The 26,265-nt window shown below is 35.4% G+C and overlaps 2 protein-coding genes across 4 annotated transcripts; one reads left to right on the forward strand and one right to left on the reverse strand.

Annotated features, from left to right (window-relative positions):
• Nucleotides 1-519: 519 nt before the first annotated feature.
• LOC113659550 (transcriptional-regulating factor 1) lies at nt 520-11,258 on the reverse strand. Its single transcript, XM_047821424.1, has 15 exons — nt 11,122-11,258; nt 5,312-6,687; nt 5,177-5,223; nt 4,932-5,073; nt 4,431-4,634; nt 3,281-3,569; nt 3,111-3,171; nt 2,801-2,937; nt 2,566-2,669; nt 2,396-2,471; nt 2,070-2,158; nt 1,826-1,939; nt 1,398-1,493; nt 978-1,162; nt 520-865 (listed from the first exon to the last, which is right to left on the reverse strand). The coding sequence occupies exons 2-15, from the start codon at nt 6,491-6,493 to the stop codon at nt 655-657; spliced, it is 2,937 nt and encodes a 978-aa protein (XP_047677380.1). The 5' UTR covers nt 6,494-6,687; nt 11,122-11,258; the 3' UTR covers nt 520-654.
• ptk2ba (protein tyrosine kinase 2 beta, a) lies at nt 11,228-26,265 on the forward strand. 3 transcript variants are annotated; one of them, XM_027172410.2, is made up of 31 exons: nt 11,228-11,468; nt 15,419-15,661; nt 16,008-16,186; nt 16,269-16,356; nt 16,478-16,557; nt 16,671-16,733; nt 16,850-16,904; nt 16,997-17,137; nt 17,463-17,537; nt 17,771-17,872; nt 18,077-18,194; nt 18,334-18,373; nt 18,462-18,502; nt 18,597-18,641; nt 18,735-18,832; nt 19,822-19,903; nt 19,995-20,095; nt 20,273-20,388; nt 21,093-21,193; nt 21,336-21,425; nt 21,706-21,910; nt 21,993-22,086; nt 22,493-22,549; nt 23,617-23,736; nt 24,019-24,168; nt 24,442-24,477; nt 24,615-24,639; nt 24,832-24,878; nt 25,192-25,326; nt 25,481-25,561; nt 25,671-26,265. In XM_027172410.2, exons 2-31 carry the CDS (start codon nt 15,449-15,451, stop codon nt 25,884-25,886), a joined length of 2,994 nt encoding a protein of 997 aa, XP_027028211.1. In that variant the 5' UTR covers nt 11,228-11,468; nt 15,419-15,448; the 3' UTR covers nt 25,887-26,265. The 3 variants fall into 3 exon arrangements, with proteins under 3 accessions (XP_027028211.1, XP_047677379.1, XP_047677378.1); XM_047821423.1 differs by having other exon boundaries at nt 15,419-15,509; XM_047821422.1 differs by lacking the exon at nt 23,617-23,736 and having other exon boundaries at nt 11,230-11,468.

The raw sequence follows: 26,265 nt of genomic DNA on the forward strand, positions 1-26,265 counted from the left end.
TGATTGCATTAACCCAATTAAACATGTGAATTAGAAATTAACATTAGTCTTATTAGTTGTAATGTGCCAAAAAACAATGTTTGAACCTGATTCAAAAACATTTAGATGATTATATACATTTCAGTCAGGACCACTTTGTCAAATTAAGGTTTATTAAGTGATGTGCATACATGTAGTGTTGGCCAGTATTCTGTTCTCCGTGCGCATGCGTAGAGGGGGGAGGGGGGCTAAAATTAGATTAAATAAGATTTTTGAACCATAAATCTTTAAAAACATAGTTATTTATTTGTACAGTACATTTGTTTAAAAACTCACTTTATACTCACTTTATACCTTTATACAGAGAGACCTCACACAACATCACTAGTCTTATTATAATGGCATTTACAGTGCATCTCTTTAGGTTAACAAATATGTAATTATCATTTGTTAATACCAGCAAATGGCATCTCAATATTAATAAGCCTCTTAAACGGTTGTTTCCTAACATTATATATATATATATATATATATATATAATGTACAAAATCTCTGAACCATGGTATTTTGGCCAGAATTTTGACATTTGACATGTCAACATCCAGGTCAGCAGAGGACACAATATTACACTTTAAGATTATGGCTCTGCAAGAGGCAGTCTGCTTGTTGCAGTGTTTATGGATTGTTAATGTAAATGTCTCCATTATTGCTGCAAGATACAGAATGAGGAGTAAGGGGCAGTTGATGTAGGTGAACGGTAGGGCTGGCAGGTGTCACTGTCTTTTGTTCCTGTTCAGGAAAGCTCTGAAGCTGCCAAAACTGAGGATCATCTGGTTGGCGATGAGTCTTCATGTGAGCATTACGACTTTTCACCTTAAGAAACACTCTGTGAAAACAAAATTAAATATTATTGATAGACAGATATAAATAATAGAGACCATGCAACAAACCGAGAAAAAATATTACTGTTATTTTCAACTGTTTCAACTGTATCTTACTTTCCACATTCAATGCAGGGGAAGATCAGATTTGAGTCAGTGTCTCCATTTGTTGAACTGTTTGATGGTGAGCTTTTTACAGAGCCAGAAGCAAAGTGCTGAGCTGACTTGGGTCTGTTATGTTCAGCTGGGGAATTACACAGCCCACCTGTATTACTTTGGTTCCATTCATTCCCATTAAACATCTAATTGGAAAGAAAAAATATATATCACATACTAATATAACTAACACTAAGAGCAATGTAAAACCATTGCAACAAAATCAACAAGAAGGTTTCAGTTTCTAACAGGAAATAAAACAAAGCCCCGGAAGTTTCAGTATAGAGTCTTCATGTGGCCTTATCATTAGAATCTTGTTTACTGTAAAGATTAACTCTCAGGACCAGATCTGAGTACTTCATCAACAAATGCAATACTGACATTTTCAGACAGCTCAGTAAATTCCAGCACTTCAGATTTGTTCTTTGCTTCATGTGTAGGTTGTCTGGTGTTACCTTCCTTCACATGAACCTTATTCTAAGAAATGAAATGGAACATTGAAATAATTGTCAAGACAACAACAAGGGACTGAATAACAGTATAAGTACTTACAACATAAAAAAGTTCTTGGGGTACATTTTTAGCTTCAGAGCACGAAGCAATTGTCTACATTACAACCAAACAGAGTCTACTGAAAGCCAAGATCAACTCTTTTAACATGTGTGGCTCCTACCTAATTAGAATGAAAACCTGCACTCTCTTTTGTGGCTACAATTGAACACCCCGTCCAACTCTTCACAACATGTGATAACGCACATACTCAGAAACACAGGTACTGTAAAAGCCTAGAAAAGAGTTTGTTATCTTACCTCTTTCACTTGACCTGGAGTTATCGGGCCTGTACTGAATCTCCTGCCCAGTCGGAGCTTCTCCTTCCATGTGTAGTAATACTCGACACACTGACCTACTGACTTAGTCTTCACCTAGAATTAATGCACATCTTTTTATGTTACTGCACTAATAATAACACAGTCATACAATGAAATACAATGCAAGGTCAAATACGATGCAAATATTTTGTAGACTGTGTTATGTTTTTACAGGTGCATTTACCATTTTTTGAATTAGATGAAAATCTTTGTTGTGAATTAGCAAGGCCTTGTTAAGTTGTCTCTTTTCTTGCAGTGTCCATTTATCTGATCCTAGGAGATAGAAAGAGGATCAAAAGGAATGACAGTGATTAACTGCTACCAAGCCAAATATATACAATATTATAAACCTATTGAAATGAGCTCTGACTTCTGAACGTTTATTATAATTATATACTTAATAATATTTATAGAACAGTGTGAGGAAAAAAGCCAACTGACCAAACTATAACAAATTAAATACAGTACAGATCCACATATTTCAGAAGACACAAAAAGGCTGTCAAATACCAGCATAATGGTAATTTGTATGAAGGCTGGGTCCATGTTTTAGTGCTGTCACTGAGAGTAGTTTATCCAGGGTTGCCTAAAAAAATATTCAAAAACCATATGCAAAACAGCATTTAAAAAAGGTACTCATGAAAATATTGTTCATATTAAGTTATTTAAGATGTTCTTACCATGATGTCACCCCTACACTCAAAAAGACAATGAAGAGTGTATTCTGTGTTTGTCCCTCCTCCTGGAAGCACACTGGAACATGCCATCTTTAGAAGATCGTCCACTTGTATCAGACAGAAATGTAAAATTGCCATCAGAAAATATTACAGTATATATTATATAAGCAGTATTCCTACATTAATGAGTTGCTCAGTGGAACATTCTTTACACTGATAGTATTTTAACTGAGGTTACCTCTCTGCTGCTTCTCAGGGGTATCCAAATAGCAGGGTGTCCACAGAAGATTAGCCTTATGGATGTCCTCTGACACTTTTAAGCAACTCTGAATATCTGGAATGTCTGCTTGAAAACTGCAACCAATATTGATCCGGCTGCAAAATAGATAAAAAAATAAATGATATAAAAAGCATAAAATAGTAGTTGACTTGCAGTGTCATATTGCAGTAATATTTATTTATTTGTTTGTTTTAATTACTAAACGTATTATTATTATTATTATTATTATTATTATTATTATTATTATTATTATGTAGTTTTTACTTACGGTTTAATTCTACTTGAATTATCCCCTGAATCAAATGTTGTATTGCAGTCATGTTTGTCACCTGTAAAATATTAAAAATATTAAAGACCCAAGTTGCCATTTTGTGTTGTGTGTTTGTTTGTGTGTACATGCTTAATGTAAACACTCTAAATATCTAAATGGACACTTACACAAGCGAACTCGAGGAACAGTCTGTGCTCCAGTACTTGAGTGCCCTGTATTAACACTACTGAAAAGGCCAGAGCCTGGTCGTATAGGGCTGAGCATGGGTGGAGGAGTGTAAGGGATGTCATCTCCACAGCTGCTTGGTGAACGCAGCTGGCTCTGGAAAAGCACCGGCCCTCTGGACTCTAGACCAGCTCCACACGGGGAAATTACAAGTGGCACCAGGCAGTGTCGATACCGCTTTTTCTCTTGTTTTTTCTCTTGTCCATCTCCAGCTCCTATTGATTTTTTTGCCTAGAATGTTTGTATTTAAAGAAATGAAATTAATAACAATAATTTCTATACCGTATGCAGTTACTGAACATTTTTTAAAATCACTCTAGTGAGCCGTATATTAAGATTAGGCCTCATTGATCAAGCTGTGTATAAACAGATTTGTGCCAAAATCACTAATTTTTACACAAAAAAACTGATATTAACGAAAATACTGTGAAAATCCCCTAATATTCTTGTGTAACAAATCCACAAGCATTCCATCCCCAGTGCAGCAGAGGGAACCATCACCGGTTCTGACCACTTCAATGTCACTGGGTTACTTCTTACATTTAAGCAGATCTCACAGTATTTTGAGTTCTGCTACTTTACCAAGCCATTCTTTGTTATTTCTATCACTCTTATTGTGTATGATCATTGTTTCTGTTTTTCTTGGATTTCTTACTTTTGGATTGTGCTTTTTGGTATTATTCACCTCTGACTGTCTTTTTTTTTTTTTTAAATCTTTGCCTGTTTTTGACTGCACTTTCATTGCCTTTTGTTTGGATTGTTCCCTGTTTTCTACCATTAAACTCCCCATATGGATTCACCTGGTTTCCCAATGAATGTAAATGTAGCCTTTTTAAAGAATATTATGGGCATTACCAAAAGCAAATCAGATGTGACATGCAAAAGTGCCATGCACTTTGTAGGTGACTGCCTTTTACACACATGAATATGAAGTAAAATAGCATTTTTGAAATTTCTGTAAATCTGGCTTACATTTTTTAGTTCAGTTAAATAAAGTAATTCTTTACACACATTTTAAATCAAAGTCTGATAAACAAGGCACTTTATTTGAGAGTGTAATGAACCAGTTTCATAGGATGCAATAATACTCACACGTGAAGGGAGAACCTTCTGTTGCTGTGGATGACTTTCATCTAAGTCATCCAAATAATTATGTCTCAGGTGGTTATGAAAGTTATTTGGAAGCCTGGATAGACCTGAGTATTCATTTACAGGAACAGATACAGGGAACACCATGGGGTCAATTGGAATTACTTCTTTAGATTGATGAATTTGTTCATCAGTCTGTAAGGAAACCTAAATCCAAGAAGTGTACAAAAAGAATGGAACATTATTAAGTTTAACTTGAAATTATATTAATTATATTCTCTTACAACCATTGCACATTGATCCATTTATGAATATATTTGTTTTATCATGGGAATAATATAGATACAAACATATATAGCTTGTTTATCATTAATAAGTTACCTACAGTATTTCCTTATAGTACACAGTTCTTGGCAATGTATTAACAAAATGCAACAGACTCTCAAGAACTGCTTTAGAAGATATGTCTTAATTTTAATAACAATCCTTTGTAAAAGGTCTTACAGTTTTCAGTATTGAGGGATTTGTCCTGAATCCTCCATGGGAACGCATGTGTCCATTAAGAGCTGGCAAGCTCTTAAACTCCCGGTGGCATAAAATGCATTTCATCTTTGTTTTTGCTCCTTCAGCCCTTGATGATTCAGTCCTAGCACAAATACAATGAAAATAAGCTAAAATAAAGACATAAAAAAGGAATACCTATTGTGAAATTATTTTATATTAAAGTCCTAATAATGTGTATGTCCAACCTGTAGTATTGTAATTGTTGGTCCTCTTGGATATCTGATGAGCGCATCTTAAAGAAAGAAAGGAGGCATTAGTAAAAATGTGCTACAATTAAACAGAAAAGAACCTTATACATATAACATTTTTTCATGAACTACCTGTTCACAAGGTGGCCTGTAAGAGTTAAGATGATGACGTACTCCTCCTCCTCTTAGAGCTAATGACTGAGCCGTTTGATTGACCTCTGACCCCACACTTTGATAATGGGTACTACAGAAGTCCTCATGTTTGTGGTGGTAGTTTAAATCCATATAAACCTCCTCCTTTGTATTGGAAAATCCCGGCATAATTTCACCTGATCCCAAGTGATCTTCAAAAGAAGGATTTTGCTTAAAAGGGAATGAGTGTGTTAGCTCATTAGCCTGCTGCTGCTGGTAGAAATCACTCTGGTGGGGAAGTGAGAGAAAATTCTGTGACCCCTGGAAATGGGAGGTGTGTAGACTAGACTGGAAAACTGGTTGCTCATATGCTTTATGGTCCTCAGTGTAGCTATCTGTTGGTGATCCAATGGATTCATGGCCCTCCCTAACATCTAGGGAAATTTGCTGCTTTTGCTGGGCTAATGAATACGATTGAAGCTGCTGATGCTGATGGATTTGATGTCCTTGATGCTGTAGAAGATACTGGTTCTGAGACTTATTAAAGGGTACCTTGTATACTTGTGCTAAATTGTTCTGTCTCAGCTGTGGTTTGTTTTGTTGATAACCATAATATTGTTGGTGGCTTTGGTAGGCATTATGAGCCATATTTTGGCTGTCAAGGTGATCTTGCATTAGCTGATTATGGCACTGCATTGGTCGGCTCTGCATAGTTACGGGACTAAATGGCTCTCTATCTGACACAGCTGAAGGTGTTCCTCTCTGGGGTGACAAGATTTCTGACACCTGATTATCTTCTGAACTTTTGTCACCTACACTGTTAACAAAAACAGTGCTTGGGTTTTTTACAGGAAATGCCTTGGAAAAGGAGTCCAGTCCGTGTAAAGCCTCAGCAATACTGAAGGGGTAGACAACATGGGAATTCATAGTCTCATTTAACATGGAAGATGCAGACTTCTCGAGTTGACTGTGGTCCCAAGATCCTTCATTGTGTGTTATGTCAAGAAGTGGAGAAAGCTCATTTTGTGGCGTTGTAGGGGATGGCATATACTTTTGGTTAACATGTGGAGACATTGGTGATGGTTGTAATGAGGTACTATGCATAGCATAACCACATCTTGTAATATTTAAACTGTTACTGCTATTAGTTAGGTCATTAATCTCATATAGATTCTCTGTCATACTGGAAATAGAGATCAATCAATGCCTCTAGTCTTAATTTTGTTATTCCTTATTATGGCCTTACAGACTTAATTAACCTATAGATTTTAATTGTACTTATTCAAGATGATAAACAAATATATCCATTATCATTTTCTGGGTATGTGTTGTATAAATGCTAAATGTAGAAAGACTTCAGCTTTGTTGGTCATTCCCTATGGAAAGAAAAAAAAAACATTTCTAGGATGATATGAGAGGTTCATGTCAGTAAGGAATATTATAGCAGTTAGCAGGACAATCTTTTAGGCACAAATAAAAGTGAAAATTCCCACTTTACATAAATGAACTCATGCACAGCGATGATTGCAAGACATTTTATGTAAGCCTAAATCAAGTCCCCATTTTATTGCGCATAAGTAAAAAACCTCTATATTATCTCTAAGACAATTGAAACACAATTTGTACAAGGTAGACTTTCCTCATGATACTTTCAATTATTGAACCTTCTCATGTTTATTTAATATTTATGGCGGGAGTCTTTGGTGTCAATGCTTTGTCCGTATCAAAAGTCTTCATTGCAGAGAAGTTTGCACTAAATGGTCTCGTACCACAGTACCTGAACAATCTTTTATGATCTGCCACACATGTATTGATCAAAAGGTATCGGCCTTTTATTGTTAGCTAGAATTTTGAAGTATATAGCAATATAAACCATAATTCAAACACCATCTCTGGCCAAATAGTTTTTCCAAAAAATGTTTTATAATACAGAAAATCCATTCTGAAACTGTGGAGATTTTATTTCTGCTTCTAAATTTTACTAGACCTCAGGTGTAAATAGCAAAACACAAAATTAAATAATTATTGTTTGGTTTTTCATACCTAGACTTCTTGATGATGCTATGAACTATGCGTACCAAAGCTCAATAGATGAGAGTTGGTAAGCTAATCAAATAAATCTAATTACATACTGTATGAGATAAAAAAAAAAAACGCTCATGATGGATGTATGTAGGAAAGTCCATCACAGTTAATTACTCTGGTACTTGAGAAAATGGTTATATGTTCATACTGAGAAAATGCTATTATAAACTTATTAGAAAATACTATACTTTCAAACATGTTTAATAAAAAATAACAGAAATATTATAGTCTTTCAATAAACATATACGACATGATATACTTACAACACAGATGAATCTGAGTTGTCCACATGTAAAAATGAATAGTGCATGTTCTGTATGTTGGTCTTTTTAGCACCTTCAGTTAAGTCACACCATGACTCAGTCCGAGACTTCCTCTCTCACCCACTCAAGAATACATATGTAATTTAGACATGTACTGTGCACTTCCTGTTAAATGCACTGGTTTGAATAGCTAAATGACAGTTTGATTTTTAGATACTGTTCTGTTTATGGAATACATGGAACTGTGCAAAAATCTTTAATATATATATTTTATAATATAATATTTATGTTAAATATGTTTATTTTATGATAAACTATTTGATTGAGTTATAATTATCTCTCTTATTAAGTCAGTACAAAGTACGTATGCATTCATGACTGTAGGCAAAACAAGAAGGCAAGAGTGTGTGTATGTTTCCTAGTGGCATTAATACAAAGATGACCAATATACTTTTAAATGCCTGGCTAGCTTTTGCGATGGCATGAATCGACATCTCCTTGACTAGCTGCGATTTCAAGACTCTACTAAAGGCCTCTTAAAAGCATGGTGTATATTTCAAAGTATCACAATATTATTAAATTACAGGCAACTCTAGAATTATTGGCAAACATTGTTTTGAATTATGAATGTATTTTATAAACACTATACAAATGATTCATATCAATGACACATGATTCATATTTTCTACTCAAAACTTAAAATATACCTAATAAAATCATTCTTATAACTAAAATTATTAACACAGCTAGAAAACGCTTTAAAGTATTGGTTAGTCATTATTGTTCTAACATATTAACTATTGCTTCCAAACCTTTGTATACACTTATAATGAACTACCATAACCAGGACTACAACCGGTTTCCATAATACTTTTAATATTGTCACATTATTGTCTTTGTACTCAAATTATTTTTGATGTACTTAAGATAAAATAGAATAAATGTTTTAATTTAAAATGAATGCAGTTAGCCATGTTACAGAGCTGATCTGTGAATCAGATCAAACATGTCAGTGTCAAATGGCTCGAGTGGCTTTGCGGTTTTAAGAGTTTCCATCCTTTACTCTGACGTGTGACTAAGTAAATAGCGAATGTTAAAGACTTTAACCATTTTAGTAGAACAACTATAAGACCTTTTCATTTTAATTGCATATATAATACATAAAAAGGCATATATCATCAGATTGTTAAAAATGCATGGCAGAACATTTGTCATTTAAATCTACTTAAAGTGTATATTCTGACTGTGAAGCAGAAGAATAAAAAACGGATATATTTTTATACATTCTGTAACGTTTTTGCACCCTCTTTAAAACTACACTAACTTCCTTAATGCAACATTAAAGAAAGCTCAGTTGGTCTCATTTGATCAAAATTGTTCAGTATAGCGCTGCTGTGTTTCATGCAATCAACTGTATATACAACTGATGGTATTAGCAACTGATACAGGTAACTATTGTCAACAGGCTTGTAAACATTTTGTTGTATAGATGTTGACTGGCTCTTATTTACTTTATACCTGATACAATGGTTACAAAAATCTCCTTCACACATATACACAAAATTGTATACACATGTGTATACAAAATTTTCTGTTCAAGCTGATTTCATTAATACCAGTATATACTGTACTAACCACATTGACTATGCTCAAAGTAGATACATAAACTATGTAGTAGTTAGCAGTTACAGCAATTTTTCCAAATGAAACAGCTTCATTTACATACATTACTGTGACTAAACACTATGACCAAAAAATAAAAATGCCAACTACCTGCATATTGTTCCATAATATTAATATGTACATTGCAATATCAATGACTTGTAAATAACTCTCTCAGCTGCCCCATAGCAAAACAAGCAAAGTCTTACCTCTACTTTCTGCTTCAATATATTTGGTCCACTTTGTAAGCCAAGTAAGTAACGGCAAAAACAAACACATCTAACATAGTCTACACACACACACCATCAACCACAAGAAATGTATGTCGAGATGTTGGCCACACAGAGGAAGTCAACATATGTACTGCTGAGTAAGGAATTCTATGTATCCCCTATATTAAGTCCTATTTATGACAACTTAGGGAAGGGGGGGTGTGTGTGTAAGGAAGTTCAGGAAATGCAGTCTTTTCTTTCTATGCTCTGAGGCTTCCTGAGCATAACCACAAACTATTTTCTCAACCTAAGTGTTATGCACATCATTGCGAAACCCGCCTCTAGACCAGAATTATGAGAGTTGTGGACAAACTTTTGTTTATGTGAATTTATTAAACTGTACCAAAAAAAGTCTACATTCTAAAACTAGATTCCTGTCGGCAACAAACTATATGTAAGATATAAGCTCAAACAATAGACAATATTAATTGCTTTTCAGTCATGTCATAAACACACACACACACACACACAAACACACACATACACACACTATATATAAAATAAATAATCACAACGCAAATTTAGCCTTTGTAGCATTTTATGTCAAAGTAATAGAATAGTAAGATTTTTTTTATAAATCTATAAACAGAATAGTAATTTTATTTGATATATTGTACTATGCTCAGTGATAGTGTTTTATTTGCCAATTTAATTTAAGCCACACTAAATATAAGGAACAGAATGTGCTTGAGATGGTCATTTGGTTGCAGAAAGTTTTGTAGTTTCTTAGCAGCAGTTCGCTCTTTAGACTCCATGTGGCTTCCATTTTTAGCCTTATTAAGAGACACAATTTAAAATGATAATTTTTTTTTCCATTTTGTTAGTGTTTATCGTGTTACTTAAACTTCAGTCTAAAAGTTGGTGAATTGCTTATAATGGCACTTGGGTTTAATGAGTGAAAGTGAACTTATTCAGTCTCAACTGGCAAAAAAACCCCAAACTTTCAATACATAACAGATGCACAGTAACCAAAAGTAGCCTCCATAACAGTATGTACACATTTCCATATAAATGATTTTCATTTTATAAACTGTACAGGTTTTGCTCAAATATATAAAACTGCAGTTACCCACGTGTAAAAAAGACTTTTACATATGATGTTACTTTTACATATGATGTTATCATTTTTTTGGAAAGATGCAACCCATCATCACTCCACATGGTGGCATTATAGCCTTTTTTGTTAACAGTTTTTCATAAAAACCAAGTAAAAATATTAAAACTTATTTCTTGCACCAACACAATTACTGCACAATACATATACACATTAAGTATATAATAGTGTTAAGACTAAAACATGATTATCAGGCTACTGGTGCTTTCATTTTGATTTGGTTTGCTATTAGGAAGTTACCTGACTGTCATTTTACATCTTTCTGACAATATACACTTGTGCCAAGCCAACCATTTTGATTCACTGCCAGAGGAACCAAGGTGAAAGCCCAGTAATTTAGTATAAAAGGGATTAAAGGAGGCTAATAGACTTGATAGCCAGGTTAAACTGTTAATCACAATGAATAATACATACCACAAGGCAAGTATTGGCGGCATCTCTAACTACGAACACACAGTGAAGTAAAGTGCAGCTGCAGAGGCAGAAACTGCACGACTGAAATAAGGAAGTTTATAAAGAAACCGCGGGTGTGGCTTCTGTCTTGTGTTCACAGCAGTATACTGTCGCTCTACATAGTATGGTGTTCTAATAGTATGATGGTGTAGATATCTTTCATACTTTTTAGTGCTGTAGCACCTAGTATTCTGATAACAGCTTGTCCTGAGCAATAGAAGTTGGCACCAAACTACACTTTGTGTGGCAAGTTTACAAGTTTAAAAAAGAACAAGAAGAAGAAATGTCTTCAAATGAGCACTGAACAGGTCAGTCAGTCATTCACTATGTGTGTGTGTGTGTGTGTGTGTGTGTTTGGTAAATTAACTTTACCGTTAATTGTGTATATAAGGTACAACCTGTCTTACTCCGCGTAAATACACAGGAAGTTATGTGACAGGATCTCATGTACTCTTTTCGTAACTTGTTCTTATGATCTAGTTTGGTTTAACACGAATAGTTCTGTTTTTGTTGTTTTTTAAAGGTAAAACAAATGATGCTTTAAAGAGAGTTGAGCTGACTAACGCACGTGACCTACGTGTCATTAAGAGCCTCTATAGATTAAGTCTATAAATCAAAAACGCAAAGTCTATAAACTAAAACTCAAATCTGTTTATGAAACTAATAATGCTCTACATCCGCTCTACTTTCAATTATGACCGTACTGTAAAAGCTCCCCCCAAAAAACACCCAATTTCTGTAATTAAGCAGCCTTTATCAATCTCTTTAGGCAACTCATAACTTTTTAAATTTTAAATAAATAAACCATTACAAACCACATAGAACAATGTGTAATTGTGATTTAGATCAATTACACAAAACGTTTGCTTCATTTAACGATAGGTAGATTACTACTACTACAATTAAAATACTTAAAATTGTGTTTTGAGTTACTGTACTTACGGTATACAGTAAATGCCTTTCAACTCGAAATGAACTGCTGTTTGTATGTTTGTTTAGGTTTGAGTTTAAGTGTAAGTGTAATGTATATAAATGAGTTAATGAAATTATTTCGATGCACAATAAGATAGATTAGCAGGAAAATCTAGCCAAGGCCAATAAGGTCTATGAAGCAGGGATGAACAATTTTGATTCGGGAAACAAGAACGAGGTTTAAAAGTTATGAATGCACATAATTTCTCTTTTGGGAATATAGGTTACTATTAAAAGTACCATTTTGTCTGAGACTGTGTACATCTCTTATTTTATCCTAAAAATAAAATACATAAACACACTTGAGTAAACCAGTGTCTGATATCTAAATGAAACATAGATCATGTGCTGTTTAGATGATGATGAAGAACATGAATATTATATGTGGTGTGCTTAGTCAAAAACCATGTGACATAAATACATAAAAGTAAGCGAAGTGACATATGGCTAAGTATGGTGACCCATAGGTAACATAAAGGCAGGGCTCTCAAGTTTTGTAGACAGGCAAGAGTGACATTTCCACCAAGCCCAGCCATTTTTAAGGTCATGATTGAGGACAATGTGCTGTCCAGAGACAAGCTGTATCGTGTTGAGGTTTTGTTCAAACCGACCATCAAAAATACCCTCTCTAATGAATTTTTTTTAATTCATTGGTTGTTGCGTTAAATCTTACTCATATACAATTGTGCTATTTTCTGATAGGCTATTGTGTAGGCTTTTTTTTTGATGATAAGTGTCAGGCTCGACTAAGTACTCCAGGGGAGACACGCTTGATTCCTGTTCCATAGAGACAGCGGTGCGGACAGATACATATTGGGCGCTGCGGCATATTAAATATATGATAAATAGTAAGTTTTCTGCATGACAAATACAATGTGTGTGGGGAGAGTGTGACAAAAGACCCAAATGCGTGACTGTCACTCTCAATGCGTGACACTTGACAGCAGTGTGAAAATTTCTCTGTGTGCACTGCAACTACACTGTATGTCTTAGACATCAAATACCACATTAACAAGAGACCTTACTGGAAGTGGCACCACTTAGGTGCCCACTCTGTATGTCTTGTGTACCACACCAGTCTTAAATCTCAGTACCGAATTGTACTTGTATAGACTGTATATTATATTATGTCCCTATTCTTTTTATATATTTTCCTGTAACAGAGAAATTTCCCCATTGTGGGACGAATAAAGGTATACTGTATCTTATCTTATCTTATCTTATCTTATCTTATCTTATCTTATCTTATCTTATCTTATCTTATCTTATCTTACCTATTTGCTCCATCTGGTAGGATGGATATGCCTGTAAAGGGTTGCAACTTGTTTTCAGTTTCTGTACATGAGGAAAATACTATAACGCAAGAGAGAAATCTTAACCCGACATCAGTGTGTGAGTCTATAGTACGTGTCAGTCCGTGCTTTCTGGCAAGTCTGGCTTGCAGTGTATTCCTAGACCAGAAATGCTTAATGGCCTAATATTTGTTATACATATATTTATGTAACATATATTGTTACAAGATAACACATCAGAGTTACACACACTGCAATTAATCCAAGATCTGCTTAGCTGCCTTTTTGTTGTTTATTAATACTTTAAGATTTTGCCTATTGTGCTGTTTTTGTTTTCCTGACATGTAGTGCAACAAGTCTAAGTGAAATGAACAGGAAACCAGCTCTGCATTTCAAAACTACAGTGAGATACTGTAGTTGTTTGTTCAAATGGTTGAATAGTTGCAGGAAAAGAAATTAGATATTAAAATAGACAGCCATAAATAATCTTTACCTGATACTTAATGATGTTTCTTAACACAAATGTAATCTCATGTGAAAAAAAGTTTCACTTCCTATTGTCATTGTATTTGAAAGAAATATACATTGATGAGAAATGTGTTCAGAAACATTTTTATTATTTCATAAAATTCCAGTCAACTTCAATTTCACAAATAATCATACACAAATTCACACAAGCATAAACAAATACACAGATCAGCCTTAACATTAAAACCACCTGCCTACAACGTCTCCGTTATACTTCCAAAACAGTTCTGACCCATTGAGACAAGGACTCCCCAAGACCTCTGAAGGTGTGCTGTGGTATCTGACACCAGGACATTATCACCAGATCCATTAAGTCCTGTAAATTGCCTTAAACAATCTTTTTGTCCAGCACATTGCCCAGATGCTAGAACTGCGGAGGCCAAATCAACACTTTGATCTATTTGTCATGTTTCTCAAACCATTTCTGAACCATGTTTGCAATGTGTCAGGGAGCAATATCCTGCTGTAAGAGGCCAACTGCCAATTTGAAGATGCTCTGACTCGTTGTCTAGCCATCACAATTTGTCCTGTGTCAAAGTGGCTCAGATCCTTAAACTTCGAGAACTGACTTTTCACTTGTCTTACATATCCCACTGTTCGTCATTACATTGCCATTGTAATGGGATAGTCAATGTTATTCACCGGTCAGTGGTTTTGATGTTATTGCTGGTCAAAATCAATTTCTAGGTATAAATGCTGCAAATATTTTCTTCACCAAATATGGTGCTATGATTCTCTTTGGGAAGACTTGGTGCAGAAAATAGCACTCAAGGTGAAGTTGCATCCTGAAGTTATAATAGAGAACAAAATTAAACAACACTCAAATGCAAAAAGCTACAAAGCTATAACAAAGAGTACATACATTAAATTACCCTATTAGTACAATAGGTTCAATAATAAGCGGAAACGCTAAGTAGTCACATGAAAAGAGTTGCAGGATTACAATCCTGTAATAAACTTAGGAAACTTGGGAATAATTGTTAAAGGAATTTTAAAGGGAATAATTGTACTGTAACTTTGGGTATTGAAAACAGTTTGCCAAGAGTAATAGGCTACACCAATCTTTAATGCTGCAAAAATATAATTACTTGTTACTAATGCTGGTAATTTGTTGTGTGAAAATAGGCTACCAATGACATTTAAAAATATATTATTATAGATTTTAATATTTCTAAGTTCAAACTTAAAGAGCCTTATTAAAAAATAAAAGCATTTTATATATATATGTCCTTTATGGGAATAATGATGACATAGGGTTTATATAATGTGCTAACATGCTGGAATATGACGTAGGATTTATGCTAGTAATCCTGCCTTTTGTAATACATGGATTCCATATATTATACAACTTTTGCATCTTTATGTGTTCTGCCATTTTTTTAAATGAGAAATACCACCCCCTTGATCTCTTCAAAGCTATGAACAGCTCTTCATAGTTAAAGCCTTTTGTTACCTCTGTACTACAGGTTTTATGTTGAGATGAAAAGCCCCCTCTTATGACAACCTATGTGGAGATGTCTGGAGACAGCAGTACACTGTCCTGGAGACCAGCATCTGGTGAGCCACAGCAGAATCGTAAAGATTGCACTGAAAGCATCAGTAACAATGCAGGCACTGTGAAGATCCTCAAAGTGTGCTTCATTAGCAACAGTTTTAATCTGGGAAAGAACTTTAAGCTTGTAAAATGTGACAGTTCCTGGGAAATTAAGGTGGGTGTGAGTGTTTCTTTTGCAAATGATTGTACAAACTAAATTATTTTTATTTATCAATTATTATTAATTATCTTTATACATCTTAAAATTTGAATCTTATTATTTACAAATGATCACCAAGTACTGTAATGGGCAGTTCTGATGTGACATATAAACTCATGTTGATTTAAAAGTATTCTCATTTCCTGAACCATTTAGGGTGTTTACATATTTTCATACATTTATTCTTTACTACCACATAGTGTCAGTAAAGAATAAATGTATTCTTTACATATTCTTAAATATATTCTGACAGGTATGAATTATGCTAATTATTGATTTCAACGGTATTGGTTCATTGCAGGCCATTATTCAAAGTATCTTAGAAAGTGGAAGGCTTGGTCCTAACATTAAGGTCACTGGATGCTATGGCTTGCGGCTTAAACACCTCAAATCAGATGAAGTACACTGGCTCCATCCAAACTTGACAGTGAATGAGGTAGAGAAGAAGTATGAGCAGCAGCATGTGCAGGCAGAGTGGAGGTATGTGCTCCAAACCTCTAAAAGTTCTGCTGCAATGCAAACATTTTTTTCTTACCTTATTGTTTCTCTTTAAAACAAACAGATATGACTTGAGAATCCGGTACATCCCCTCTGATTTCATGGAGAAGCTGAAGGAAGATAAAACCACCATGCTGTATTTTTACCAGCAGGTTAGAGTGGGATATTAAAAAATCCTGTGTGTGCAGTGTTGAAAATAACTTTGCACAAATATATATTTATATTTATAACAATATATATTTTTATCTTATTATTATTTTTTAATTCTCACAGGTCCGTAGTGATTACATGCAGCACTGTGCCAGTAAAGTCAGTGATGGCATGGCTTTACAATTGGGGTGTTTGGAGATCAGGTACCAACATTGTCCAAAACATTGTGTAATATGCCAAATGTTTAATTTTGTCTTCTGTTCTATTTCAGTTTTTATATTTATATAAATTATTCCCATTCTATGTCACCGAACAGGAGATTTTACAAAGATATGAATTCCAATGGCTTGGAAAAAAAATCCAATTTTGACCTGCTAGAGTAAGTTAGACCTGAATGCACTTGACTCCTCATGCTTCTGTATGACTGCTCATAAAACACAGCAATGAGAAAGTGCAAAGGAATGAATTGCATTCAACATGTGCCTTTTTTCTTAGGAAAGAAGTAGGCCTTGACTTGTTCTTTCCACAGGAACTGATCAACAGTATGAAGGTGAAGTGTACTTTTGTTGTTCTGAGGTTAATTATTCTCATTCTCAGTTTTTATTGATTAGTCACTAATTTATGCCTTCTTTTGAGTGACAGCCCAAGCAACTCAGGAAACTGATCCAGCAAACATTCCAGCAGTATTCATCTCTAAAGGAGGAACAATGCATTATGAAGTTCTTTGAGACTTTCTCACTGTTTTCCAGCTTTGATGAGGAGGTTTTTCCTTGTGAGCTAGTGGTGAGACCTCATTATTACTGCTTTTTTAAACCTATTCACAGATCCTTTATTTTAAATAACAGCTATTGTGAAGTGTTTCGTTCATCAATCTCAGACCATTCTGCTAATAATGCCATGTCCTTAAAACTATTCACATTGATTTTACAACTACATTTTATTAAACATTTATCCAAATTTAGATTAGTCTAATATTAGTATGATATTACTACAGGGTTGCCATTTCATACTTTTTACTTACAGTAATAATTTCCCACATTTCAGTGTGTACAACTGGCCACAAACCATTGTACTAGATGTTTTTAATGCTTTTGTTTCATGTGTGCAGCAAGGATGGAGTTTAGCTGTAGACCTTGTTATCAGTTCTAAAGGCATTTGCCAACGCACTGACAAAAATTCTACGGTATGGATTATATTTTTCATTTCTTTTGGTTTAGTCCAAAGCATTTATTTTAAATTAATTTATTTACATCTCTGACCATTCCCAAAGCACTTTGTGTGTTTATTCAATGCAATTTTCTCTGCCTGTGCAATAATTGTGATCATTATCATTTAACTTTGTTATTACGAGTGTATTGTATTTTTTCCATTGAGTGATACAGTACCTTAATTTTATTTTTTAATACCTTTCCATAGCCCATCTGCTTAGCTGATTTCAGACAAATTCAAAAGATCAAATGTTCCTCTCAAAATGATGGAAAGGCTCTGTTGTATATAGAAATTCAGGGAGCTAACCAGGTAAGATTCATTATCATTGTGTATCAAGCTGTGTGTCTGTAAATTAAATGCTTGGATGTGTTTAAAAAAATAATTCAGTTCATATACACTGTATTTTTAAGGATTCCTCTTTGGTTTTAATGTTGTCAAGAACCAGGCTTGATCAGGAAAAATTTGGACCTAAAGCTTTTTAATAATGTCAGATTAATTATGTTAAACCTACAGCCTTTGTCCATCAACACGGTCTCATTAGCAATTGCTGAGAACATGGCTGACCTGATAGATGGTTATTGTCGGTTAGGAAGTGGAAAAGACACATCTTTGATTGTGAGACCTAAAAAAGGTGAGTGAGAGAGTCACTATTTTATGGTTGATTTATCAGCTGTAGAATCTGAACAGGCTGTTATCTCATCTCAAATTAGCTAAAACATTGGGTTTTGTTAGTTATCATGTAAAATTAATTTTAACATATTATTTCCCAGAAAAAGAAGCTAGACTTTCTCTACCACTTATTCCTCATAGGTGGGTAGTGCCTCTGTATGTACACATAATTTATAATTCTCAGTGAGCAAGGTTTATGTCATTTAAATGATTCATTGTTTATTTTCAGTCAAAGAACGGGAGATACCTCATCCCACAGTAAAAGCATGAGTATGTCAATAGTTTCTTTCATTTTGGTGACATTTAAGGGAATGTTTTGAGTATTTACAAAAGAATGATGAGCACTGTTTTATAACTTTTACAGACTCGGACATATACGTAGAGATCCCCGATCATAAGCCTGAAACAGGTATGTGCTATGTTTGACAATCCTTCATATCCTGCTAATATTTACTATGGCTTTGCTGATATTAGACCCAATGAAGTCCTCCTTGTTCTTTAGTGGACAAGCATAGAATTTCTAGAGACAGCATTGTTGTCGGGCGGATTCTGGGTGAAGGTTTCTTTGGGGAGGTTAATGAAGGGGTTTACAAAAGCAAGGTGAGTAGTTCATGCTCTTGATTTAAAATCAGTGCATTACACATTTATTTAAAATTTCAATAAACATTTCATCACAGCAAGTTTAGTTTTGTGATACACTCAAATAATTATGATTAAAAACAGATTAAAATGTTCAGAGTACCAGTGATTTCCATTTCAGGTGTATTATTTCACTATAGAAGTTGTAAACATGCTATGATTGTTGTGTGTTTGTCTGTTCAGTTAAAACTACAGCTCAGAATGTCTAGAATGTTTGAGCAAAAAAAGCAGACCATTTTATAGTGACTCATTGCAGATGTTGAGCATGAATAGAAAACTCTGGATTTTTTATGCATTTAATTGAGTGGTAATGTTTTACTGCATCTTGGTTAGATTTTTATAGACAATATTTTTTTCCTTGCCATCGAAAACAAGTTAATTTTCTCTCTAATTAACTCTCTTCAATTTCAAATTACCTCCCAAAGAATTACCTCTCAAAATGTATATGACATTGCAGCAAGTAGCTAAACCATCATGTCGTGTGGTGCCTAGTGAAACCTCTGTATCTAAATCTAAAAACTGATTACGGAACATTTCATGTCTAGCAATTGAGCATTTTACTTTTACTCAGCTCCAAATTAAAATGCTATTAAACAATAATGTGATGAATTCTATTTTTTAACCAGCATTTTATGTGTGGAATGTTCACTTTAAGGGCAAGCTAAACATCTAGACATAAAATAAATTTAAAATGCCTGTATAAGTACAAAATATTAAAAAAAACATCATACATCATTTTACTTGTTTTTTTTAAGACATGTAGTTATAAAAGTGAGAAATCTAGTCTGGACAAGCTGACAGCACCAGGGTGATTAAAGAACTAATGCTACATCAGAACACATTTACGTCTGGCTTTAAATAAGCATGAAGTATGAGTATGGAGTATGAGCAGGCTGTACTTAAATAATTATACAATTACAATATTTGTTATTACAATAATTGTAATGCAGACGGGGGAGAGGGTGAGTGTTGCAGTGAAGACATGCAAGGACTGTTCAGCTGATGTCAAAGAAAAGTTTATGAGCGAAGCTGGTAAAGGCTTTTTCATTTAAAAATAATGAGTCACGTAATAAGAATGTTACATTTGATGAACCAATCAGTGATACCTTATGTTTTATGACAGTGATCATGAAGAAACTTGATCACCCCTATATTGTGAGACTGATTGGAATCATAGAGGAAGACCCAGTGTGGATTGTAATGGAGCTTTACCAGTATGGAGAGGTGAGAGAGACAGCTAATAATGAAAAAAATAATTACTTATGTCTAATCTTTCCTTGAAACTACTACGTGGGATCTGTTGAGAAATAGACTCTTGCTTGTGACTCATTTGGACTTATGCTCATGACTCATTTAGGTATTTGCTACTAACCCTACCTTTTAAAAACACATTTTCTTCAGCTAGGAAATTACCTGCTCGAGAACCAGCACAAACTGGCCAATGTAAAACTCATCCTGTACAGCCTGCAGGTCTGCAAAGCTTTGGCTTACCTGGAGGGTATGAATATGGTACACAGGTATGGACTCAACTAATACACTGTTTAAAGGAGGAGGTATATACATTCTAAGACCCTCTGGATTTCTGATGCAATATTAATGTATTTAATGGCATGAAGATGTTTGACTCTAACTACATACGTGCAGCTGAGCTATATTGCTCAGATGCAGAGATTTCTAATAACTAAAACCCACAAAACCAGTTCTGCATGAACTCACAGAATCTTGTTAGTTTGTTTATCTACTGATTCTACTGTATTTCTGAAGTGCTAATGTATTAAATAAAGATTATTTAATAAACATTTTATACACAGAGTCCAGAAAAATGGTCAAATTTGGGATACTTCAACCCTGTAAGATAAGCATAGCCATTTGACTTGGTTTCTGAATTGGTTTGCTGTACATGTCGTGAATGTGGATTATTATTGTGCATGTATGCTCTTCCAAATTAGCTCTCACACATAGTTAGAATTATTCAGTAACTTTAATGAGCATAACATGTGTGTTGTAATCACACATCTGTCATGTGATTTCCTCTTAATCTTAAGACGTTTAAGTGAAAGAGGTAAGATGCTGTATAGTAGGGACTTTCCATTTACAAGTTTTCAGACTGTGTACTCAGGCAATATTTATACTCTTGTGCATTGTGGTTTTTTTAATGTGCATAAAAATCCTATTATATGCCTATATACACATATATATATATATGTGTCTGTGGTTTTAGAGACATTGCTGTAAGAAACATTCTGGTTGCTAAACCAGATTGCGTGAAGCTGGGTGATTTTGGCTTATCAAGATATATAGAGGAAGAAGAGTACTACAAAGGTATGTGAAATATAACTGCCATCTGTGCATTAAGTTGAACTGCTTTTATTTGTGGAGCATTTTAATGCACACGTACACACACATATGTGAGTTAATTTCACAGTAAAGCACTAAACCTTAAATGTTATTTCTCTTTTTGAAGCCTCTGTGAGTCGAATGCCTATCAAATGGATGGCTCCTGAGTCTATTAATTTCAGGCGATTTACTTCAGCTAGTGATGTCTGGATGTTTGGTAAGCAGAGATACATTGCCTACTTTAGTCAAATCATTTAAACTGCTGACTAATTGCTATATATAGTTTTTTGGAAAAACTCCAAATGTAAGCACGTTGGAGCTGATACAGTACATTACTCAGCATGCTCTGAACACTGGAGGTTTCATTATGACCATTTGCAGCCTTTTCTATAAACTATGGGAAAAGAAATATATGAATATGCAGTGTTTTATATGACATCATGTAGTGCTTAACCTCTCTTTAATAGCACTTATCAGTATGCTACGTTGGCTTTCAGCTGTGTGTGTGTGGGAGATCATGAGTTGGGGTCAGCAGCCTTTCTTCTGGCTGGAGAACAAAGATGTCATCATACTGCTGGAACAGGGAACGCGGCTGCCCAAACCAGAACTGTGCCCTCCTGCCCTTTACTCTCTCATGACATGCTGCTGGGCCTACGACCCCAAAGAGAGACCATCTTTCACTGAGCTCGTCTGTAAACTCAAGTACGTCTTGCTGACATGATGGCTGTAGACTTGTATGAGACAACGTACAAGATAAGCCTAAGATTTTCTTTGTGTTTGGTAGTGATGTTTACAAGATGGAACAGGAGCAGGCAGTGGATGAGCAAAGGAACAAAACACGTCTCATGAGGATGGCCAGTGCTGAGGCTCCACCTAAGGTGTCTTTCTCTTTTATCTTATCTTTCTAGTTCTATTCAGTATTCAAAACAGAAGACTACTGCCTCAATACCTTGCTGCCAATGCTGTCTCTTCGGTCTCATACGACAGTGATAGATAAGTGTATGTTTCTTTATCAGAAATCAGACAGATGTAGGCACATCAGAAAGCAGCATTCTTTATCAAATTTCAGAAATTGTTATGTAAAATACAATCAAGGGGCTCAGATGGTGACTTAAGTTAGGTCAGGATTTACACAAGATTGTTTATATCCAAACTTTAGCTGCACACCAAATTAAATTTTTAAGATTTTTCTGTGTACGGCATTCAGATGTTTCAGTTCACAGACCACTTCAGAGAGAAAGACTGAACTGTTTGTTTTTCTCTGTGCGCTCTTATTTGTAATAGCCATCAAGACAGAGAACCACAGAATTTAACACTATTAACCCAAGACTACACACTCAGGTATACAATCTTCTATTTGTCACTGCTTGATAATACTTTAGCATTTAGAAATTAAAATGCATACCTTAGTGAGCTGAAATGTAAATTGTTTGGGAGATATTTTTTTATTGCAGCTACAAGTTTTTCTGCACTTACTTTTATTTTAACTTCATGCTATTGCATTTGTGCTTCAAGCTTTTAGTGTAGCTGTGTGTGTTTGTGTGTTTGTGTGTGGTGTGTGTATGTGTGTGGTGTATGTTGGGTTTTGTGTGTGAAAACTGCATTTCTTAAAAAGGAAAAATCATCATGAATACCAGAGAACTATGTGTGTGTATGTGTGTGTGTGTGTATGAGTGTGTGTATGAGTGTGTGTATGTGTGTGTGTGTGTGTGTGTGTGTGTGTGTGTGTGTGGTGTATGTGTGTGTTTGTATGTGTGTGTGTGTACAGTGTGTGTATGTGTGTGCGTGTGTGTGTATGTGTGTGTGTGTTTGTGTGTGTCTGTGTGTGCCTGTGTGTGTGTATGTGTGTGTGTGTGGTGTGTGTGTGTGTACAGTATGTGTATGTATGTGTGTGTGTGTGTGTGTGTGTGTGTGTGTGTGTGTGTTTGAGTGTGTGTGTCTGTGTGTGTGTGTGTGTGGTGTTTGTGTGTCTGTGTGTGTGTGTGTGTGTGGTGTATGTGTGTCTGTGTGTGTGTGTGTGTGTGTGGTGTATGTGTGTGTGTGTGTGTGTGTGTGTGTGTGTGTGTGTGTGTGTGTGTGTGTGTGTGTGTGTGTGTGTGTGTGTGTGTATGAGTGTGTGCCTGTGTGTGTGTGTGTGTGTGTGTGTGTGTGTGTGTGTGTGTGTGTGTGTGTGTGTGTGTGAGTGTGTGTGTATGAGTGTGTGTGGTATGAGTGTGTGTGGTGTGTGTGTGTGTGTGTGTGTGTGTGTGTGTGTGTGTGTGTGTGTGTGTGTGTGTGTGTGCTTGCCTGTTTGGCGTTGTGTGCTTCTGTAAATACCACAGTCAGAAAGCCCTCTAAATGTGTGGGACATGTGGTTTGGTATGTTTGTTTGCATATGCATGTTCATTCTTTTGCCGCAAACTTTCCAGTTCCCTGACTATCTGTGTGCTAGTTTACCTGCGCTCGCACGCCCACCAAGCTTCCGATCAACACACATGTGCAGCAGCACAATGACCCTGCCTATGTCCCCGTGGCGCTGCAGCATGGGGGTAAGAGTCATGTTTCCAAAGCCTAAGTGTGAATTCATGGACCATACACACAAACCTGTCTCAAGATATAGCCACTTCATATTGGAAAGCTGAAGTGATGCTTTTTAGGGCGAAATATCCTTTTTAAGCTGACTCCTTTATGCTTTTGTTCTTCCGGAGGTTGCCAGCATCACCAAACGCGCATGATTGTGCCACCTTTAATGCATGCCTCAGGTGGAATGACTCACATTTTCTGCTTTTAAGATCCTACGTTACATGTCTGCATTTCTTTACTTTTACAAGGAACGGGGCTTTGGATTTGAGCCATCTAGTGTAGAGGATGCTCAACGACTGTGGGAGTTGGACAAGCAGCATATGGAGGAGACTCTTTGGAGGCAGAAACATGAGATGCTGGCAGACAGCCAATGGCTTGAAAAAAAGGAGAAACTGTTGGTAAGTTAGAAAAACTATACTGTATGAATGCAGTGTTTTCATAATGCTTTAAAAATGATCACCATCAGTATTGAAACATAGGAAGTTCCTGAATATGACATCATGACTCCTTATAATGATTGGTCTATGCGATATAGGAAATAATGAAGATATGCTTTGTTAAATCTGGCTTCTGCAGCATCAGAAGTAGGCTTGTGGCATTCTTTTTACAAACCTGCTAGATGTGTCATGTTCCAATTTTAGCAGTTTAATTCCAGTGTTCTTTCCTTTTAGGATCCAGTAGTCCACGATGATGCACAAAAAAAAATGGTAATGCCTTATCAACTTTGTTAAACCATTGCTCATTTATATAAAACCTTTTCAAATTTAATTTCTTATGTAAAGCATTGTTTCTTTTAATGTCCATTGTCTTGTATTTTTTTGTTTGTTCTAAATATTGTTTTCAGACGCCAGAAACAGAGACAGGCTATGGTAAGTGAACAATTGTCTTTTATGTTCTATAGGGGGCATGGTTCCATTTAAATTTTGGTGTAATATAGATTTACCTGTGTTCTAGCAGTAAACACTGTATAGTTTTCCATTTCATCCATTGGATACTGTTCTGTTTACAAAAAAAAATTGTTTTAATGGGTAATTACAACACAACCTCTCTCTATCTCACAGATCAGTTTCAAAGTCCCCCGGAAAAGCCTCCTAGACGGACCGTGCAGGTAATCACACTGTTAATCCAGCTAGCAAAGACAACAGCATCATCATCTGTGTAGCTCTTTGAACCTGTGCTTTGTACCTTTCCAAACAAGCAGCATGCAACAATCAAATCAGAGCAACAGTTTAATCAGTCTGAGGCCAGAAATATGCTTCTTGACGTTATTCTGAAGTGTTTACTGTTTATGTGACATTATAAACCTTACTACTAGGTTGTGCAGGCTTGTTGTGTAAGTTGTTTGAATATAGAGACTGTCATGGGATTTCCAAACTCACTCATCCACTCATGTTCACTCTAACTCCACTCCACTCTAACAGACAGCTCCCACAGCAGAACTGGACCGCTCTGAGGATAAGGTCTATGGCAGTGTGATGGAGATGGTCAAAATGGTGATGAAACTCAAGAATGATGTTAACACACTTCCACCTGCTGAGTATGTTCGTGTTGTGAAGGTAGGTCAGTTATTCATTAGCATTAACTCGAGCATTGACTTTTAGCAGTGACAAGAGCAGCCATTATACATTGTCACTGAAAGTTAAGACTATTGCATTGAAATAAGGTTGAAAGACGTATCCGAATATTATTTAAGCAATATCCTTTTTTCAGGATGTGGGACTGACTTTACGTAACCTAATCCGTAGTGTGGATGAGGTCTTACCAAGCCTGCATGACTCAGTCAGGACTGAGGTAACATAAAACATAGAATTGAAGCATTGATGTTTTAGAAATCTGGTTAGATTATTCATAGACTTATAAATATCACTGAAATATACACTTTTCTGTCTTATTGTGTAAGATTGAAGGCACTCAGAAGTTGTTGAATAAGGATCTAGCAGAGCTGATCAGTAAGATGCGGATGGCCCAGCAGAACGCCATCACCTCTTTAAAGGACGAGTGTAAAAAACAGATGCTAACAGCAGCTCACACATTGGCTGTGGACTCTAAGAATCTTTTGGATGCTGTGGACCAGGCCCGTGTACGAGCCAATATTGCCAAACCTAAAGCTAGCTGATGTGCTATAGTCTGGTGATAGATAAACATTTCCCAAAGTGGTGTCTCAGAAGCTATAGACTCCTCATTAACCTTATTTAAATTGCCTTGCTAGAAGGTAAAACAAAGAAGAAAGCAAAGGATTTTAGCCTTATCTTTATAGCCTTTTATGATCCAGTGGTACTGCATTACCGTATTTGTTTGTATATGGTTATGGACTAAAATGAAAGCTGTGCTTTTGAAGAAAGAATAATTTCAACAAGACCTTTTTATTCATATTGCATCTAAAAATTACTTATAGTCATTATAATTTTAAAAGTACTGATCTTTTTCAAATTGATCTTTTTTTTTTTCAGATTGTTTTTTTATTTTGTTTCGAATAAAACAGAACAGATGCATTA

The sequence above is a fragment of the Tachysurus fulvidraco genome, chromosome 12 (genome assembly GCF_022655615.1).
Source record: "Tachysurus fulvidraco isolate hzauxx_2018 chromosome 12, HZAU_PFXX_2.0, whole genome shotgun sequence".
Classification (NCBI taxonomy): Eukaryota; Metazoa; Chordata; class Actinopteri; order Siluriformes; family Bagridae; genus Tachysurus; species Tachysurus fulvidraco.

Excerpts from the sequence above, each read along its gene's own strand:
- LOC113659550 (XM_047821424.1), bottom strand. The coding sequence starts at position 6,493 with ATGACAGAGAATCTATATGAGATTAATGACCTAACTAATAGCAGTAAC. Across the intron at positions 2,472-2,565 it reads AGTGTAGGGGTGACATCATG|GCAACCCTGGATAAACTACT; the intron begins GTAAGAACATCT and ends ATATTTTTTTAG. Across the intron at positions 2,159-2,395 it reads TACAAATTACCATTATGCTG|GATCAGATAAATGGACACTG; the intron begins GTATTTGACAGC and ends TCTATCTCCTAG.
- ptk2ba (XM_027172410.2), top strand. The coding sequence starts at position 15,449 with ATGACAACCTATGTGGAGATGTCTGGAGACAGCAGTACACTGTCCTGG. Across the intron at positions 16,357-16,477 it reads TGCTGTATTTTTACCAGCAG|GTCCGTAGTGATTACATGCA; the intron begins GTTAGAGTGGGA and ends TAATTCTCACAG. Across the intron at positions 25,327-25,480 it reads AGTATGTTCGTGTTGTGAAG|GATGTGGGACTGACTTTACG; the intron begins GTAGGTCAGTTA and ends TCCTTTTTTCAG.